We start from the raw sequence: 21,082 nt of genomic DNA, 5'->3' as shown, positions 1-21,082 counted from the left end.
AGCATCCCACTGGATCTGGCTAACTCAGGTCATGATCTCACGGTTCAATGGACTGAACCCCATGTGGGGCTATGCACCGGCAGTGTGGAGCCTGCTGGGGATTCTCTTTCCTCTCCCTTAAAATAGGTAAACTTTAGGGGCGCCTGGGTGGCTTGGTCGGTTAAGCGTCCGACTTCGGCTCAGGTCACGATCTCGCGGTCGGTGGGTTCGAGCCCCGCGTCGGGCTCTGTGCTGACAGCTCAGAGCCTGGAGCCTGTTTCAGATTCTGTGTCTCCCTCTCTCTGTGACCCTCCCCCGTTCTTGCTCTGTCTCTCTCGGTCTCAAAAATAAATAAACGTTAAAAAAAATTTTTTTAAATAGGTAAACTTTAAAAACTAACTAAATACATGCTGAATTAAAGTTACGTACATTGCTTTATTGAAGAGTGGCTTAAAGCTTTTAATAATTATTTTGTGACTCTCTGAGAGGGGACTACATTATGCCACATTCCTCAAATTTATCTATGTAAATCATCAATTCTCTTCCTTGCCCCATCAGAGTATAGTCCAGGGCTGAGTCAAACATGTTTTAAGAAATGGCAGGAGAGGGGCGCCTGGGTGGCTCAGTCGGTTAAGTGTCCGACTTCAGCTCAGGTCTCTCGTGCTCTGTCTAGCTCTCAAAAATTAAAAAAATTTAAAAAAAGAAATGGTGGAAGATATTAGATTTCTAAAACATTAATGCCATAAAAAGAATTGCCTTTGTGATGATTATTGGGATGTAATTTTTAATCCCCTAAAAAACAGGCCAAAACCAAAATAAAACATCAAAGCCTTGACATACGACTTTGTTCAGTTCTTTTTTATTTTATTTTAATTATTATTTTAACTCAGCATTTTTCTAAAAAATTATTTTTTATTTCAGAGAGACTGTCAAGCAGGGGAGAGGGGCAGAGGAGGGGAGGCAGAAAGAGACAAAGGGAGAGAAAATCTTTTTTTTTTTTCAAGATTTTTTTTAATGTTTATTTATTTTTGAGACAGGGGAAGACAGAGCACGAGTGGAGGAGGGGCAGAGAGAGAGGGAGACACAGAATCCGAAGCAGGCTCCAGGCTCTGAGCTGTCAGCACAGAGCCCAATGTGGGGCTCAAACCCACAAACTGTGAGATCATGACCTGAGCCGAAGTTGATGCTTAACCAACTGAGCCACCCAGGCATTCCAAGAAAATCTTAAGCAGGCTCCATGCTGTGTGGAGCCAGATGCAGGGCTCAATCCCATGAGCCTAGGATCATGATCTGAGCTGAAATCAAGAATTGGAGGATCAACCGAGTCACCCAGGTGCCCCTGTTTTGTTCAGCATTTTGTTTGTTTCTTTTTGACAGACAGCAAGCATGCCCACACAAGTGGGGGAGGGGCAGAGGATCTGAAGCCGGCTCTGCGCTGACAGCAGCAAGCCTAATGTGCGGCTCGAACTTAACGAACCAGGAGATCATGACCTGAGCCACCCACATGCCCCTTGCTCAGCATTTAAAAAGTATTTCTGACCACGAATCCTTTTTGGTGTAATACCTTTTAACATTGCTTGCTATTAGTGTCTATCAAAGAAACTGTAAATACATTTCATTTCACATGCTGACTCCCAACTGCTAAAGGTTACCAATTCTCTTTCCTTTTTTTTAAGCATCAGGTGACAAAGAGCACAGTAAATCAGTGGTAAGCTTTGGGCTCATGTCTAAGCAGGTGACAGAAGACTGAAGGAGGAATGAATGAATGAACTGACATTTTTTTTTTTTAATTTTTTTTCAACGTTTTTATTTATTTATGGGACAGACAGAGACAGAGCATGAACGGGGGAGGGGCAGAGAGAGAGGGAGACACAGAATCGGAAACAGGTTCCAGGCTCCGAGCCATCAGCCCAGAGCCTGACGTGGGGCTCGAACTCACGGACCGTGAGATCGTGACCTGGCTGAAGTCGGACGCTTAACCGACTGCGCCACCCAGGCGCCCCTGAACTGACATTTTTAAAATGCCTATTTTGTGAAAGGCATGCTAGGAATTTTCACATGTGTGCTATCTGAACCTCCCTATAACCCAGTCTGGCAGAGATTAATTTTTGCCTTTAACATTAACAGAAATAGATTCAGAGAAGTCACATGGTTAGTAGGTGGTATGGTGGAGATTCAAACTCAAATCTCCTAACTTCAAGTCCTGAACTTTTTCCTTTTAAAGTACGTTGGAGAGAATGAGAAAGGGGCTGATGGCAGTGAAAAAGAAAAGTCCCTCAAGTTTCTCGGAGTATATTTTAAAATGTTGCCTTGGGTGTGGGACTTCTGGAATGGTAGTGAGGATCTCTGCATATCTTCTCTAAAAAGTCATGAAAACAGTGGCAAAAATGGTCAAAATTAATTACTTTTAAAACTCTGGGAATTAACAAAAGGCTTGGGACAATCTGAGGAATACTCATTCAAGAAAAACTAATGAGACTCTGAAAGAACAGCAGGATTTGTGGCATTTTAACTTGGTCAATGCCAACACCCTTTCCCCAGCTCTGCAGTAGCCTTGTAGCCACCGGAAGGGCAGGCCAAGTTTGGAGCTCCTCAAAAAATACCACCCCCAGGGGCGCCTGGGTGGCTCAGACGGTTAAGTGTCCGACTTCAGCTCAGGTCACGATCTCGCGGTCCGTGAGTTCGAGCCGTGCGTCAGGCTCTGGGCTGATGGCTCAGAGCCTGGAGCCTGCTTCGGATTCTGTGTCTCCCTCTCTCTCTGCCCCTCCCCCATTCATGCTCTGTCTCTGTCTCAAAAATAAATAAAAAACGTTAAAAAAAATTAAAAAAAAAAATACCACCCCCAGAGCACGGTCACTATTTGATGCATCTTACAGCTCCCTGGCAAAGCCTCCTTTGCAGAGTGTTGTAGTTATCTGACTTGACTCACAGTTTTCTTGGAGGGAAAAACCCTATTCCCCAGGGTGTTTGTCAAAAATAATGAGCAGAAACTAACATCACAGCTGCTTGAGGCTGCCATAACAACTGGGGCAAATAAGAGCCTGGGAAAAATCGTAAAAGTAAGATTTGGGGAATGAGATGTCCATGGGCAACAGGGGATGGGGGTGAGGTGGGGAGGGGGCTATGTGAAGCTCTGACATATTGCTGGGAATTTAAACGGGTGTGCACATGCCCAGAAAATGCTTGAGATAGCCCCAGTCTTTCTCCTCTGGCTGAACCTGGGGCCCTGTACAAGCTGAAGGCTAAAGCAGAGTTGTAAACCACCTGAGAGTTGAAGTCATGCCTAACACACACGTAGGGCCCCTCAGCAAAGGGTGAATGAGTTATTCATTCAGAGGGTGGAAGATCTAATTTCCAGATTTGCCATATTATATTATCTAAAACATCGGTTTTCCAAAAAACAAATTATAACGCACATAAAGAAACAGGAATGCATGGCCCATACTCAGGGGTAAAAAAAAAAAAAAAGGCAGTCAAAAGAAATTGTCCCTTGGATGAGGAAGGACATATTGAACTTACCAGACAAAGACTTTACATCATCTATCATAAATATGTTCAGAGCTAAAGAAAAATGCCTGAAAAGTTAAAGTATGATAACAATGCTATACCAAATAGACAATATCAGTAAAGAAGTAAAAATTATAAAGAAGAACCAAACAGAAACCCTGATTTGAAAGTATAACTGAAATGAAGAAATGACCATCGGAGGTCAACAGTAGATGTAAGCTGGAATTTGAAGATAGGTCAATTGAGATTATTAATTTCTGAGGAAAAGAAAAAAATTGAAGAAAATTTTAAAGAATCTCCAAACCCATGGAATACCACCAAATATACCAACATGTGCATAATGGGAGTTCCAGAAGGAGAAGAGAAAAAGGGAGAACAAACGTTTGGAAAATAATGTCTAAAAACTTCTCAGGGAGCCTGGGTGGCTCATCCGATTTTGGCTCAGGTCATGATCTTGCTGTTCATGAGTTCGAGCTCTGCATCAGGCTCTGTACTGACAGTTTGGAGCCTGAAGCCTGCTTCGGATTCTGTGTCTCCCTTGTCTCTCTGCCTTGCCCCTGCTCGTATTCTGTCTCTCTCACTCTCTCTCTCTCTCTCTCAAAAATAAATAAACGTTAAAAAAAAATTAAAAATGTCTCAAGTGTGATGAAAACATTATCTACATACCCTAAAAGATCAAGGAACTCCAAGTGGGATAAATTCAAAGTGTTCCACACTAGGACACATCAACGTCAAACTGTCAAAAGCCAAAGAAAAAGAGAATTGTAAAAGCAGAGAAAAATGATCCATTATGTACAAGGGACCCTCAATGAAAATAGTGGCTGACTTATCAGAAACCACGAGGCCAGAAAGCAGGTATGGCATGTTCAAAGTGCTGCAAGATAAAGACTATTACTTCAAAAATGAAGAGTGATGCCAGAAAAAATGGCAGAGTAGGCAGCTCCAATGCCCATCCCTCCACAGGAACATTGAAAATGCAAGCAGAAACTGTTAAAACCTACTTTGTCAGGAGCGCCTGGGTGGCTCAGTTGGTTAAGCATCCAACTTCGGCTCAGGTCAAGATCTCACGGTTTGTGGGTTCAAGCCCTGCATTGGGCTCTGTGCTGACAGCTCAGAGCCTAGAGCCTGCTTTGGATTCTGTTTCCCTCTCTCTCTGCCCCTCCCTGGCTCACACTCTGTCTACCTCTCTCTCAAAAATAAACATTAAAAAAAAAAAATAAAAAAAAAAACACCCTACTTTGTCAGACTTCTCAGAAATAGTCCAAAGTTTATAGCACACAAGCAAATGAAGAATCAAGAGGAAAAGGGGACTTAAAAACAATCACAAAGCTTTATGGCATTTTTATTTGCTCTTGCCTCACCCATTTCCTAGCTCCTGGAGGTCTTGAAGAGGCAGCCCATGTTCTCAGTATGGGACCCTGGTCCCAGCTCCAGAGGGAACACAGCAGTCCTTATTCACAAAGAATTGTGTCTCTCTGTTCTAACTTATCCAAGGGTTCGGACTTGTCTTTGTCATGTCTAACTTGGAAATCACCGTGGGCAGAAAGGTGATGGGCATTCTTAGAAAACATAAGATGAGCGGGCAACCTGCAGTCTTCTAGGGGAAAAGATGATGGGTGAAGGAAACACCAGAGCACCAAAAGCCTAGGGAATAAGATTCTTTGGAAAACCAGAGTATTCAAAGGTGCCCATGTATACTGAGGAATTCAGAAAGCCACATGCATGCCCAATTCAGGAAACCTGCTCAGAAAGGGCCGAAGAAGGTCCCAAGATTCGGGTTCTGGCTGATCTCAAGGCTCAGTGAGAGCCGGAAGTGAAGGCTGAAGCTTAAGCACTGAAGAAATATTCCAGCACAAAGCCCATCTGCAAAGACTGCAAAAGGATTTTTCCTTTGTCTTGAGTGGTTTTCCCTTTCTCTTTTCCCTCCCTCTTTTCATCTCTCTCTTTTGGTTCCTGGCACTCAAGAAAATTGCTGTCAAACACTAGATGAACACAAACTAAAAGAACAGATACTTCAGAAACCACACATGAAAAAAAATATATACGCTTTACAATATAGTTTAGAAAATGACTAAATAAAGCGATGAATCACGTGAAATCTACCCCCAAAACCAAGAGCACACTGTGTTAGCTACCTTGACAGCAAATTATATTTTAAAAAACCCAGAAATGACCAAATAAATAGCTACAGCCCACAGCAAGCAATAAATACAAATGCTGAGGAGTGGGAAGAATCTGATTTCCAGAGAGCCACATTATAATATTTTAAATGTCCAGATTTAAAATTACAAATAACGCAAAAAGAAACCCTAGAAAGTATGGCCCATTCATAGGAAAAAATTAACAGAAACTGTTCCTGAGAAAGCACAGACTTGGGTTTTACTAGATTTTAAACCAACTGTCTGAAATATGCTCAAAGAGCTAAACAAAACAAAACAAAAAAACTAAGGACAAAGAACTAAAGGAAACCAGGAGAACAAGGTCTCAAAACCTAGACTATATCAATAGACAAAATTATAAAATAGTACCAAACAGAAATTCTGAGACTGAAAAGTATAATATCTGAAATTAAAAAAAAACAAAAAACGCACTAGATGGGTTTTAATTACAGATTTGAGCAGGCACAGGTATAAACAAATTTGATGACAGGTCAACAAAAATTCCCCACTCTGAGAAGAACAAAAAAAAGAATAAAGAAAAATGAACAGAGCCTAAGCAATATACCAACATACGCATAATGGGAGTCCCAGAGACAGAAGAGAGAAAGGGAACAAAAGAATATATAAAGAATTCATGGCCAATTTGTCATTTATACCTCAACACAAATGGGGAAAAAACACAAACACAAAAAGAACCACACACACACATGCAAATATTAAGGACTGAAAACTCCCCAAACTTGATAAGAGACACAAATCTACATATTTAAGAAGCTCGACAGGCTCCAAGAAGGATAAAAGCAACTCACTGCCCATACTGAGACACACCATAATCAAATTGTCAAAGCCAGACAGAGAATCTTGAAAGCAGCAAGAGAAAAGCAACTTCTCAAATACAGGGATCCTACATGATCCCTCCAGAACAGGTTTCTCATCAGAAACCATGGAGGTCAGAAGGGAGGGCAATAACATTTTTAAAGTGCTAAAAGAAAACCAAACTACCTATGAAGAATTCCACATCTGGCAATAAAATAAAAATAAAAACTGAGGGAGATCATTGCTAGAAGACCTGCTTTGCAAGAAAAATGCAAAAAGGAATCCTTCAAGCTAAAATGAAAGGACACTAGACAGTAACTCCAAGTCATGTGAACATACAACTCGGCAAAGATAATTACATAGGAAAGAATAAAAGTTATTATTGCATTTTTGATTTGTAACTCCTCTTTTTATTTCCTACATAATTTAAAAGACAAATGGATAAAAATAATAATAAATCCATGTTAATGGGCATATATAAGAATATAACTTGGGATAACAACACATAGAGGAGTGGAGCTATAGAAGAGCAAAGTTTTGTATGCCATATGCTTACTGAAGCTAAGTTTGTAGTCAAGTAGATTGTTATAAATTTAGGATGTTAACTGAAATCCACCTGGTAACCAGTAAAAAAAAAAACCCCAAAAAACTGTTTTAATATACACAAAAGGAAACAAGAAGGGAATCACAATAGTATACTATAAGGTATCAATTAAACACAAAGGAAGGCAAGTAATGGAGGAGATGAAGAACAAAAGAGTATAAAATAAACAGAACACAAATATCAAACTGGCAGAAATAGCCATTCCTTTTCAGTAATCACCTTAAATATAAATGAAGTAAATTCTCCAATCAAGATGCAGAGATTGGCAGAATGGATTTTAAAACATGATCCAACTATATATTGTCTACAAAAGACACAAACAGACTGAAAGTAAAAGGAAGAAAAAAGATTTTTCATACAAATAGTAACCTAGAGAGAGCTAAGGAGGACAAATTACATCAGATGAAATAAACTTAAGGACAAAAACTCTTACAAGAGACAAAGCAGGACATTATAAACTGGAAAAAGAGTCAATCCATGAAGAAGATAAAATAATTACAAACATATAATTTATGGCACTTTGCACCAGAGCCACAAAATATATGAAGCAAAAACTGATGTAATGGAAGAGAGAAATAGATAATTCTACAATATAGTTGAGGACTTCAATATCCCACTTTTGATAATGTATAGAACTAGACAGAAGATCAATAAGGAAATAACAGGATTTGAATAAAATGTGAAACAAATATATAATACTCTGCTCAACAATATCAGAGTACACATTTTTCTCAAGTGTACATAAAACATTCTTCAGGATATATCATATGTTAGTCCACAAAATAAATCTCAATAAATTTTAAAAGTTTAAAAGCCAGCTAAGTATCTTCTCCAACAGCATGAAATTAGAAATCAATAACATAAGAAAAAATGGAAAATTCATAAACATGTGGTATTATATAAAGCAATTTTAAACAACCAATGGGTTAAAGAAGAAATCACAAGAGAAATTAGAAAACACTTAACAGACGAATGAAAAGAAAAAAAACAACGTGCTAACACAACGTATGGGGACCCAGTGAAAAGCAGTGCTCGGACGGATATTTATAGCAGTAAAAACCTCTATTAAAAAAGAACAAATACCTCAAATCAAAAACTTAAATTTTTTTTTAGTGTCTGTTTTTTTATTTTTGAGAGAGAGAGAAAGAGACAGAGTGCAAGCGGGGAGGGGCAGACAGAGAGAGACACAGAATCCAAAGCAAGCTCCAGGCTCTGAGCTGTCAGTACAGAGCCCGACATGGGGCTCAAACACATGAACCATGAGAGCATGACCTGAGCCAAAGTTGGAGGCTTAACCAGCTGAGCCACCCAGGCGCCCCCAAAACTTTTTTTTTTTAATTTTTTTTTTTTTTAACGTTTATTTATCTTTGAGACAGAGAGAGACAGAGCATGAACAGGGGAGGGTCAGAGAGAGAGGGAGACACAGAATCTGAAACGGGCTCCAGGCTCTGAGCTGTCAGCACAGAGCCCGACGCGGGGCTCGAACTCACGGACCGCGAGATCGTGACCTGAGCCGAAGTCGGCCGCTCAACCGACTGAGCCACCCAGGCGCCCCCCCCCCAAACTTTTAAATCGATAACTTTATATCTTAAGGAACTAGAAAAATAGGGGAAACTAAACCAGTGCTAGCAGAAAGAAAAAAATGAACAGTAGAGAGTAGATGGACAAAACAGAAAATAAACAGATAATGGAGAGCATCAATGAAACCAAAAGTCAGTTCTCTGAAAAGATCAACAAAACTGTCTCTTTAGCTAGAATGACAACAGAAAAAAGAGAAAGCCTTTTGACTGTGCCCAATTGAAATTACCAGTTGATCACCTTTAAAGATCATTCTGATATGAATCTTCTAAATAAACCTATGAACTTGACAGAGTGTAGGCTGTGAAGTGAGACTGTCACTCTGGGCCTGAGGGCAGTTTCCAGGTGTAATAAAGAAAGTCTGGAGCAGGAGTAGAAGACCTGTATCCTAGCCCTACTACTGGTGACCAACTGGCTGCGTCATTTAACTTTTTGGATACCCTCCTAATCTATAAAATTGGATGGAGGGCCTCTTCCAGATATAAGATTACCATGATCTTAGATAAGGAAATTAACATTTAAAATGGTTGCCGAATTTACTCAAAGCTTTTAAATCAGTATGTAGACTAATTTTAATCTAACAGAACAAAATCTAGGACATGTTCTCACCTAGCATGTGATAGGCTCATAATAAGAACACACGTTATGTAATTTACCTATACTAATTGTAACCTCTACCATCTTACAAATAACATTAATATGGAACCAAATCCTGGTCTCTTTTAGGAGGTCACCAAAACAATTACAAACAAAATGGCCCCCATCCCATGTAAACAGTGTACTCACCTTTCACTTTCATTGTTGCCGAGAAATGTTCCAAACTGTGAGGCATATGCATGCTCAAAGAGCATGATGAGGAAATTCTCATTAAATTCAAAAGAACAAGGAAATTGACGAAGTATCTGCCACACACAGTCCAAGAAGAGAAGAAATACAGGTGACTCCCACTTCTGCTTACTATTACAATAGGCTGACTGTGCGCAGCGCTGCTGAAATGGGTGACCAGCCTAAGACAGAAGATGGAAAGGTGACAGTCATAGCCTACACTGATATCACATTACAGCACATTCTATTAACATATTTCACACAGTTACAACAAAACTTATTAAATGGAACATCATGTAATTTGGATGGCTGCTGTTTACATTAATGATTTCTTGGCTTAAAACAATTTTTAGCATCTAAGGAAAGAAACACAACTTCCAAACATGTAACAAGGCCATGTGGTTACGGCATAACCATAAGAACTGCAATTATCCTTGGTGAACGTCACAAAATAAAATCTTCTAGGTCTGTGTAATTTGTAGCAAAGTCAAAGAACGTAAGGTCTTCAAGTACAAAACAAAAGACAGCTATCACGTTTTATCTGTCCAAAGCACTGCAGATTGTTGTAAGCTACGTAAGCCTCACCACTAAATGGAAATAAATCTGGGGCTCTCACAGACAAACTTTGTAAAGTCACTCCTGATATTCAATTTTTAATTACATATGGGAAAAAAGTTAGTGTCGTGAAGAGATATTTATGAATACTTTTATATTAGAGATAAAAATTGTCCCTAGTTCCCCTCTTCTCTCAAAAAGAATTGGAGGAGTCTGACATGTACTGACTAAAGGAAATTCAAGAATCATTTGGCTCTCTGGCCCACCCAGAACCTGAGTACTGACCTTGTCCCAAATGACACCCTTCTAGGTATTTCACAAACTTGCTTTATCTTTGGATCCTTATACTACTTTACCAGACAAAGATAATGACATCAGCATTTTCTAGTGGCTAATGGTACTTCGATACTCATTAAAATGGTAATATATGAGTAAGTAAGTCACATTCATTTTATTTGTTTGCTATGCATCATGAGGAATGTGGCTGAATAGATTTTTGCCAAATATTCGGGATGGTCTGATTTGAACAGAGATACAAATCAGTTGTCAGGCAAGATAGACAAGGTATCCATAACAGCATTAACACGCAACAAACCTGAATTTTAACTAGAAGGTCCAGAAAAGATTTTTCTCCAGAGATACTTCCACTTTCAAGATAGATCTAAACATCTGTTCTCAATCACAATTATTTGGTAAGTTACACATTGTATATATATTTATAAGTTAATCTCTGACCTGGAGGTTTCAATCTATTTCATAAGAACTTTCTTTCAATTGTCATTCAGCTTTATGTGATAGCACTGCATTGTGTCCTAGGGATAATAGAGCAGCTGCGCATGGTTCCCTGACCTCAAAGGAATCACTTTATTTGGGTCTAGGAAACAAATCATGAAGACAATGGATGGATTTTATCTGTGAAGAAGGTTAAGGTCCCAAGACTTCAGGACAGCAGTGACATTTAGCTGTATCTTAAAGCATGAGAAGGATTTCACCTGGTTGGGCAAGAGGATAGAGGGGAACCAGACAAGCAAAAGGCAGAAAGCACTAAAGCACACGTCTTATAATTACAAATCCCCACATCCCTTTCCTGCTTTATGTATTTTATCTCTAGCAAAATTAAGCTCTGCAAGACAGAGACTACGTTTTACGCTCTTTGTTCTTTCCCTTGTAGGTAACAAAGTACAACCAGTGAGAGCTTGTTAAGGGAATAAAATGCCAAATGAGCAATATAAGCAAAGACGGGTACAAAATTGAGAGGCAGTAAAGATTATAAACATTTACTGAGAGGAAGACAGATTATTTGCCTCCAGAAAATTAAACATATAATGTAAACATTTTAATCAAAACTTCATACATTATGTCTGTCCTACAACTAGGATCACACCCATTATTATTAGCAGTTCCTGTGCACATCAAACAGTGTTTCTCACCTGCAGCCACTCTCTTTCTATCAGGGCCTCAAAACCACGGATGGTCCTGCTTCTCGGTTCCAAGATGATCTGGGCCAGGGAAGTAACCTGAAGTGTGGAATCAGTTCCTTCTGTTCCATGAATCAATATGGATGCCCCTTCCCTGATAGGAAAATCCAGAGTACAAATGGGATACTCCCAACATGGTCAGTCAACTCTGTTAATAATAAACATTTATGGAGTACAGTATTTCAAACTCATACATTCTGGTCTGTCCAGCAGGGTTTAGAGTCTAAGTAAGGCAAATGAAGAGAGCTTCTCTTAGGAGAAATAAATAAATAAAACTATAAGTTCCAAATTTCACATGGCAAGAACCTCTTTAACTTACAACAAATTTCACAAAACTTTTTAGTTGAATTTTTTCTCCCTTTACAAAACCCAAAAGCAGTCCTTATCATGCACAGTAAGCACTTATCTTTTCTGCCTATTAAGTTAACTAAAGCCTTTTCTCATCACACCTAGGAACACACACTTAAAGTTATTTTTCTGTATCTCTCTGACTTGATTCTATCTTTCCACCTCAGCTGACTGTAAGGATGCCTTCATAAACTGTGACATAATGAATCTAGGAAACAAGTCCTAAACCACATTTTTAGAAACATGAAAACAAGATACATAAAACAAAACATAAAACTTTCAATCTAGAAACTCAGTGGCAATGATACTATTATACCACAATATTTAGGAGGAGTCTGGTGCCCAATATTCTAAAGAGAGTGGAAGGAAACACCAAAAACTAAACTAACTACATTTTTTCCTCTCCCCTTCTACCTCTTATCTTGAAATGACAGTGAATAAAATTTCCCAGAAGAGTCTCCAGTTTGGTTACTATTAATTCTTTTCCCACATACATATATACTTTACGTAGCTATAACATAAGGTAATTTCTTACTATTTCCACTTTTATTATAAACATTTTCCCATGTTTCTATACCACCTTTAGAAGTATTATATTCATGGTTATATAATATTCTATTAGGTGATCAACTATAATTTGCTGAAATGTCTGAGAATTAGACATTTAGGTCATTGTCAATTTTTGTTACACTACAGATGACATACTTAGCTTTTTGTCTTTTGCTGGATCATTTGAGAGTTCTTAATTTGAAAATAAAGGTCCCTGGTTAGGTTAACAACCTTATTCTAAGAATGAAATCTCGTGACTGGGTAGAACGGTATGAGTAAATAGTTTAAGGCTTCTGATGTATATATTGAATCTATATATCTTAGTTATCTGTGGCGTATTTTAAATTCATTTCAATTAATTTAAGGTCTATTTTTACATTTTGAGCAGTTAATTATAAGGGCAGACTTTTATGGAGGTATAAATAATAAGCCTAATATCAGAAAAGGTAACTCAATCATGGCAAAATAAACCAAAACCTTCAACTCTTGTTAAGAATGTGGAAGTCCTTGTTTAAGGTGGCCAGCTGACTCTAAACAAAGGTGGAGATAGCAAATACTGTTCTGCACCTAGGGTTCCCCTAATCTGCGGCATCCCATTATTATGGCTGCAAATTTGGACAGCACAGTGAGAAATGTTTATTACGATTTATGGTTCATAAGAAAACAGAAGCTCTGCACTCATCATGTAAGGGGAAATCTTTTTAACTTGGGTTAAAAAGAAACAGAACCCTTAATAACAACACCTCATCTTTCTGTAGTATTGATTTGTCTGCCGTAGAACCTCTTCTTTAACTCCCATATTTCGTTAGATAAATGAGCTTTGAGCTTTGCCTAAAACAAAAAACTAGTGACAGCCTGAGAATCCAGACCAAAAATCTCTACCCATTTCTGGTGTTGTCACTAATTCACCACATGACCTTAAGCAACCCATTCTATTACCAATTTCTCACTAACCACAAAAAAGTTACATGTCTATCCCTAATTTGGAAGCACCAATAAGACAAATTACAGTTTCAAGGAAAAGTGTCATCCAACTATGTAGTGGCAATACTTACACCTACCTATTGTCTCAGAAGAATCCCCTTCTTAAAAGGGGCATTCTAAGCTTCTGCAACAACTTATACCAGTTCTCTATTCAAGTCCTCTGCTTCAAGTCTCAAGGATTAGCAACCTTCAGCTGAACGAATAAACTAAAATCACTTCATATACTTTACATCACTGCCATCGGGTTTTCTCAACTTGAGATCCTGTTATAATGGCACGTATCAAGTACTTTGTAATAAGATATCTGAGAGATTAGAAAGAATCATTTTACCGTGTAACAAAATTACATGTTTCCTCTCATTGATATTTCGAAAGTAAGAAGGCAAGCCTGGCCCTCTGAGAACAAATAAGAAAACTTCTTTTCATTCTTGTTCACAGTTTAAGCAAAGGAAAATAGGTAGATTCACAATTCAAGGATTTTATAGAAAAAAAGAGTTCCTTTAGTATTTAAAAACTTTGTGTCCTTGAAGATGTGTGCCTGTGGTTCATATCTGTTCAACAAACATTAATCACCAATTAAATGCCAGACTCTATGCACACACTTCATTGATAGCACTGAATGGCATTGACCACCTTATACAGTAATTTATGCAATGATCTCAACATAGAATAGAGACTAGACACAAACTTTTAACACAATAGATAAACACATGTCTGGATAAAAGCAAAGTCTAGTTAGCGCTGCGTGTCCCATTTCAGAATACCGAAATACACTCTACCTGTCGATACACTGAGCCGCTAGACAGGCAGTTGTAAGAATCTCTTTGATGTGAGTCAGCCAGTTAGAAGCCTCCAATTTACTGAGCCATCTGTCCATGTTATGTGTTTGGTCATTACAAGCTTCCACGAGTTTGATTAAGCTCTCCTGAAGAATGTGATACCTTTAAAAAAATAAGAAAAAGTAAAAAGAGAATAGAAAACACACTGATGAAGAGAGAAACCAACCAAAACTTCAACCTCCAATATATCCAAGAGGAAAAGTAGCTCAAAATGGTATAAAAATATTTACCTTACTACACAATAACTTGATGATTAAACACTGAAAAAATAATATGTAAACATGGCAGCAAAGATACTTAAAATGCCTGTCATGGTAAACCATTCCTCACCTGAACAGATTAAACCCAGTTTACATTGCTAAATTACCTGACTGGGGAGCGGGCGAGAACACCGCCTTTTGTAAGAAGTCACGAGGCCGCACCACTGACATCTGCAATCCTATTTCCACAGATCCAACACTGGATACCCAGTACCTTTAGCAGGGATGCCCAGGGCCAGCTCAGACCCCACTGTTTTATTAGCTCCAACTCCCACCCACCCTTCCAGAAGTCCCTATAAACCTCTAATTGTAGGCGTAAACCAGATGTAGGTGGAGGAAACAGGGTGGGAGAATAGGTGGGTGTGGGGGAAAGTGTCTAGTCTTCTGACTTAGAAAAATACACTTATCCGTGGCATATCTGTTCAGTAAGTTTGATGACCACTGATCTTACAAGGAGAGGAGCAGACCTCTGACCTTGCGGAGATGAAATTTCAGAGTTAACTTAAGAGGAAGCATGCTGGATGTAAATTTAAAAAAATAATGAATAAAATAAAAATAAATAAATATATAAAGCATTAAAAAAAAAGAGAGAGAGAGAAAGCATGCTACCTGACTAAAAGTCAGCTGTGGGCATCCAAGATAAGTTTCCTGCTTATCTTATAAAACGCGACAGGAGATCCAGCCGATTTCTGACTCTAAGTTAATGCGTAGGTTCATTTGAGAACTTGTGATTTTTGCAGCTAAGGGCTCACCCATTCTAATTCGCTTCAAATAAGAGCCTACTACTGTCTCCAGAGTCTGTTACCTCTCAATGGACTTATGAATCCGCCTCCACTGGGGATAATGGGCTTCTTGTTCAAAGCCGCCGCCTTTGGCTCTAGCTTGCTGAGCTACATTTAAAGACCGTGTGTCAATGATGTAGCCACGTTTCCCTGCCCTGAGGGTAGCATTTATCAGCTTTTCATCTTCTTTGCACCTTCTCCCATTTGTGCCAGTGAGTGGCTGACCGCTTCGCATGATTACCTAGAAGCACGATGCAGTTTAAAATTTAAGAGTAGCTGCTTTGAAAGTTTCTGAAAATAGAAATAAATTAGCTAGATTAAGAGTATCTCAAAAACAATTGTGTGGCACTTTGAAGATGAATATGATCGTAAAACAAAGAAGTATCTCCACATATTTGCAATAGTTAATAACTAAAACAAAAATAAGCCTTGCACTTTAACACAATTTTTCTTCCTACTTCTCAAAATACTTCCACATAATAAATTACAATTGCTAAAAAGATCAATTATCACAATTTGTTTAGTTAGTAAATTGTTTACTGGACATGGCCCTGTAACAGAGATAATAATAATGGCCTATGTGCCAGTAAACTTTTGCTTCAACTACATAAAGAGGGTTGGCAGGTTTAATCAAGAATTATAAAGAGATGGGGTACCTGGGTGGCTCAGTCAGTTGAGCGTCCAACTCTTGATTTTGGCTCAGGTCATGGTCCCAGGGTCATAGGATCAAGCCCTGCATCAGGCTCCATGCTCAGCATGCTCTACTTGGGATTCTCTCTCCCTCTCCCTCTCCCTCTCCCTCCCTCCCTCTCTCTCTCTCTCTCTCTCTCTCTCTCTTTCTCCCCCTCTGCCCCTCTCCCCAGCTCAAGTGTACTCTCTCTCTCTCTAAAATAATAAGAAGAAGAAGAAGAAAAAGAGGGGCGGTTGAGTGGCTCAGTAGTTTGGCGACCAACTCTTGATTTTAGCTCAGGTCATGATACAGGGTCATGGGATTAAGCCCTGCATCAGGCTCTGCGCTGAGTGTGGAGCCTGCTTGGGATTCATTCACATTCATTCTCTCTCTCCCCCCTGCCCCCAACCCCTCTCCCCTCTCATGTTCTCTCTCTCTAAAATAAAAATAAAAAAAGAAAGAACTATAAAGAGAGAAAAACTATAAAGAGAAAAGCCACCAATGGTAAAATAAAGTTTATGTACTATTTGTGTTTGGGGAATCATTTTTAATATCTTTAAAGCTGCTTGTCTATTATTTATTCTCCTGTTACCCTCTTTCACCCTGTTCAGTATTTCAGGATTTAGAAACTTATTTCCAAAGACCATCAACTATATATTTTGAAAGGTTTGATTTTGAAACCTTTCATTTTCTCAAGAAATTAATATTATACAGATCTCTTCCTTGGTGAATGGTTTAGAGTTATTTCACTTTCTCCCCATAATATATGCTGTTATCTTAACTACCTTGAAATTTATTATGATCAAGAAAGGTCATCCAGACGATGACAATGGCTAACTCCCAGACTGCACTAACCATGTAAATGGACATATAGTATATTTAATATCCCTTTTTAAAATGCTTTGTAATGAACTCTCTAACAAACAGAAATATTACTATGCAAATGGGATAGATGATCTGATGCCAAAGTAGCAAATTTTTTGGAAATTTTTTTACCCTAAATATCCATGCTTGACTTATTATCCAGGGGAAAAAAGGCAACGGAAAATGACCATAACTTATCCACTATTTTACTATTGGTTTCAAAATGAGAAGCCGAGTTTATTGACTGAGAGAAAATAAGAGGACAGAAACAGATTTAGAAAATATTTAGGAAACACACATACAGCAAGCACTATTCAATTACTGACTCCTGTGTTTACTTAAATTGTAACTAATAACGTGTCATTCTTCTCCTTTTTGAAAATAAAAATGTCTGCTCAATTTACTTTTTACAGGGAAATTTGGGTAAAAATAATTTAAAAAAAGAATTCTACCATTATTCTGGTCAGAGAAATTTATTTTTCTACCTAACAGTGTTATTTTAAGTATCAAATAAACATTAGTTCCCTTAGTACTGAGTCCTTAAGATAAACCTGCCTGTTTTTTTGTTTTTTTTTTTTAAATATTTATTTATTTTTGAGAGAGAGAGAGCAGAGGAGGCCCAGACAGAGAAGGAGACACAGAATCCAAAGCAGGCTCCAGGATCCAAGCTGTTAGCACAGAGCCTGACGTGGAGCTCAAACTCACGGACTGCGAGATCATGACCTGAGCTGAAGTCGGACGCTTAACCGACTGAGCCACCCAAGCACCCCACCTGTCTGGCCTTTCTAATTTTGAGCAGCATCATGAGAAGAATTCAAAGTCATATCCTAATCACGGAAAACACTCTACTCCTGATTCCCTAATGTTTAAAAGAAGGAAGTTCTGACAAGGGAGACTAATCACATCAATGAACAAGTACACAGAAAGTGGAACATTTCTAAGGAAAGATCTGCAAACCAAGGCATTCACAGATCAAGCAGCAATACTGTATACTTACCATTCCATTTTTCTTATGATAATAGCTGAGTACTGGGAAGCGTCCTCCATGCCGAAATGTAGCTACCTTCCGAAGAGCTTCATCATCAATGGATTTGGGCACTATGACAATTGGCGGGTAAGAAGGACAGACAGCAAATTCCTTATTGACATAGCTTAACCTCCATTCACTGGTCTGGAAAACACAAAATACTTCAAAGCTAAGCAAGTATCTCAATGTTACAAAACAATCTGAAAATTTTAGAGGACCTTAGAGATCAATTTTCATACAATGAAGAAGCCATCTCTCGGGAATTTAATATAAGGATACCCAACCCATACTTAAAGGAGTTCTATTCTTCAGAGTCCGTTTCCTACATTGCTAGGTATTCTCCATTCCTAGAAAGTGCTTCCTTCTTTTGGGCAAATGTGGCTCTGTAACTTCCTCTATTGTTTTTACGTGGCTTCAGTCCCAGTTTCCTATTTCACACGGCATCCTATTAAATATGTGAAAGACAGTTGTTTCCCCTGTAGTCGCCTATTCTCCAAGTAATATATATTTAAGCATATCCATGCTATCAAGGCCAATATCATCCCATTCATCCTTTTTTGGGGAGCATTTAACTTTATTTTTGGTATTCTTAAGTACAGCAACAGGAAGACTGTAATATTCTAGATAATGCTTAGCCAGATGATAACAATAGAGCTACTACCTACATCAAATCCCTTGTTCCCTTCTGTTATTTAAAAATGTAGAAAGACTGGTGATATCTTTCTTAAAACAATAACCACTTAATGCTAAAAAAAATTATACTTAGGAATCAATGAAATAATTTCTAACTCAATATACTGAGGACTAAGAGTATACAATATAAGATTATCAAATGACAACTTATTTTAAACATCAAAAATAAAAACCACTTGAAGACAGTAAAAAAAACTGTTTACAGTTAAAAAAATAAAGTTATGAATATGCAAATTTTGATACATTCCGATAAATCAGATTTGGCTTGACATACTGGCCAAGTGGTGCAGTACCAGGAAGATAAAATTGAAGCATATTCAACATACTATAGGAAAAGAGAATTTTTTTAAAAACCTTTTTACAAGATGCAATATATTTTTTAATTAAACCACTTACACTTTCCTATGTTATTCTCTTACCAATTTTAAAGACAGTTTCTAAAAAATTCATTAGTTAAAAAAAGAAAAAAGGAATTTACCTGTTTCCTGTTCACCTCCATCTCGTAATTCCCTTTCCCCAGAGGTAATCATTTTCAACTCATAGCTTTTTATTTCTAGCGTTTACATCCAAATTTCTTTTTTTAAATTTTTTTTAATGTTTTATTTTTGAGAGAGAGAGAGAGAGAGACAGACACACAGACAGACAGACGGAGCACATGTGGAGGAGGGGCAGAGAGAGAGGGAGACACAGAATCCAAAGCAGGCTCCAGGTTTTGAGCTGTCAGCACAGAGCCCAATGTGGGGCTCAAACCCACCAACCGTGAGGTCATGACCTGAGCCCAAGTTGGAAGCTTAACTGACTGAGCCACCCAAGCGCCCTACATCCAAATTTCTAAATAACGTGATTATACTGTTACTTCTTGAATTTCACTATTAGACATTACTTACTGATTTCCTACTCTGGAGAATGGTATGATCATCCATTGACCTGCAATGCCACTTCCGGCATATATTAAGTTCCCATACGTAGAAGGTTCGCTATTCTGTCCCACTGGTTTATTGTAGTAAGTCCCAGAGCTTTTAGAATAAACTTGATATTTAGTAGGCTAAGTCTCCTCCTCCCTCTTTGTTGTTCTCCAAGAGTACCTGAGCTTCTCTGTGCAACTTTTATCTAATTTCATGTAAAAACCCATTGTGGTTTTAGTAAGACTGCATTGATTTTATGGATTCATTTAAAGACATCTTTAAAATATTCTATCTCCCTGTCCATGAGCATAGTGTCTCTCACCTTTTTAAAGCCTACTTAATTTTTTCAACAAAGTTGTACAATTCTCTCAATAAAAGCCTTGCCTAACTTTTCTTTGATATATTCCTAGAAACCTTATATTTTTGTTGCATTTTACTTATATGTTTTTCAAAACTGTGGTTGGTATACAGAAATGCTCACAATCTCAAGACTCTTTCAGTTTCCTGTGTAGACAAACATATAAGTAACAATGACAGTCTTGCTTCTTTCATTTTAATCTTTGTATCTTTTATTTTTCCTTCTTGTCTTAATGAACCAGCAAGTAGTGGTGGTGGACAAACTTGTCTCCGTCTTGAACTTAAAGAGAATGATAAAAGACTTGCTTTTTTGTATGTTTTTGTTTTGGGTAGCTTTATCAGACTTATCAGACAGCATTTATCAGATTATATAAATGCCCTTCAAATCCAATTCCGCTAAGAGCTTTTATCATGAATAGATGTCTAATTGTATCCAATTTTTTTCTATTCTAATTTTATTACACCATATATGTAGTTTCTCTTTTCTCTCCGACTTACTTTGTGATATTCTCTTTGCCTTACGATTTAATAGCTGGACTACAACACATCTAACTAAAGATTTATTCTTTATTGTCTTGCATAGTGCTTCCTGGGACACTTTAAGAGTTTGTGGCTTTCATCAATTCTGGAGAACTCTCAACCATTACCTATTTGAATAGTGCCTTTCTCCCATTTTCTCTATTATCTTCTTGAACTCCCATTTAATGAATATTGGATCTTTTCCCTTTATCATTCATACATGTGTCTAACTTCTCTATCATTTTGCACATCTTCCTTGTTTCTCTGCTCTGCACTCTGAGCAATTACTTCAGATCTGTATTCTAGATCACTCTTTGTTTCCAATCAGGTACTTAACCTTACATTAAGTTTTTTCTCTTCTTTTTAATCAATTTTGAGATTTTATTATTTGTATGGAAAAATAAACTAGATCCATTTACAGTGCATGATTTCATGAGTCTTGACAGCTATATACACTCATGAAACCACCACCACAATCAAGATAACAAACATTTCAATCATTTCCCACAAAAATCCCATGTGTATTTTTGCAGTCCATATCCTCTCCTCCACATCTCAAACTAGGAAATCATTACTCTTTTTTCAGTCACTTGTGGTGTTCTATCTAAAAAATCTTTGCCTAATCCAAGGTCATGAAGATTTTCTCCTGTGGTTTCTTCAAGAAGTTTTATAGTTTTAGCTTTTATTCCATTCATCAATAAGTCTGCCCTTATACCAATGCCACACTCTCTTGATTATTATAACTTTACATTACGTTTTGAAATCAAATACTGTAAATCCTTTC

At 37.9% G+C, this 21,082-nt stretch overlaps 1 protein-coding gene across 2 annotated transcripts in view; it reads right to left on the bottom strand.

The window, feature by feature from the left end:
- MTMR9 (myotubularin related protein 9) overlaps positions 1-21,082 on the bottom strand; it is a 55,449-nt gene that overhangs the window by 8,510 nt on the left and 25,857 nt on the right. For both annotated transcript variants that reach the window (XM_040469828.1, XM_040469834.1), the window contains exons 4-8: positions 17,795-17,968; positions 15,287-15,504; positions 14,162-14,323; positions 11,454-11,595; positions 9,430-9,650 (exon numbers count right to left, since the gene is read on the bottom strand). In XM_040469828.1, the coding sequence (XP_040325762.1) occupies positions 9,430-9,650; positions 11,454-11,595; positions 14,162-14,323; positions 15,287-15,504; positions 17,795-17,968 (917 nt within the window). The remainder of the gene's footprint in view (positions 1-9,429; positions 9,651-11,453; positions 11,596-14,161; positions 14,324-15,286; positions 15,505-17,794; positions 17,969-21,082) is intronic.

The sequence above is a fragment of the Herpailurus yagouaroundi genome, unplaced genomic scaffold, assembly GCF_014898765.1.
Source record: "Herpailurus yagouaroundi ecotype Mexico unplaced genomic scaffold, PumYag 28, whole genome shotgun sequence".
Lineage (NCBI taxonomy): Eukaryota > Metazoa > Chordata > Mammalia > Carnivora > Felidae > Herpailurus > Herpailurus yagouaroundi.
This window is presented reverse-complemented; position numbering and strand designations above follow the sequence as displayed.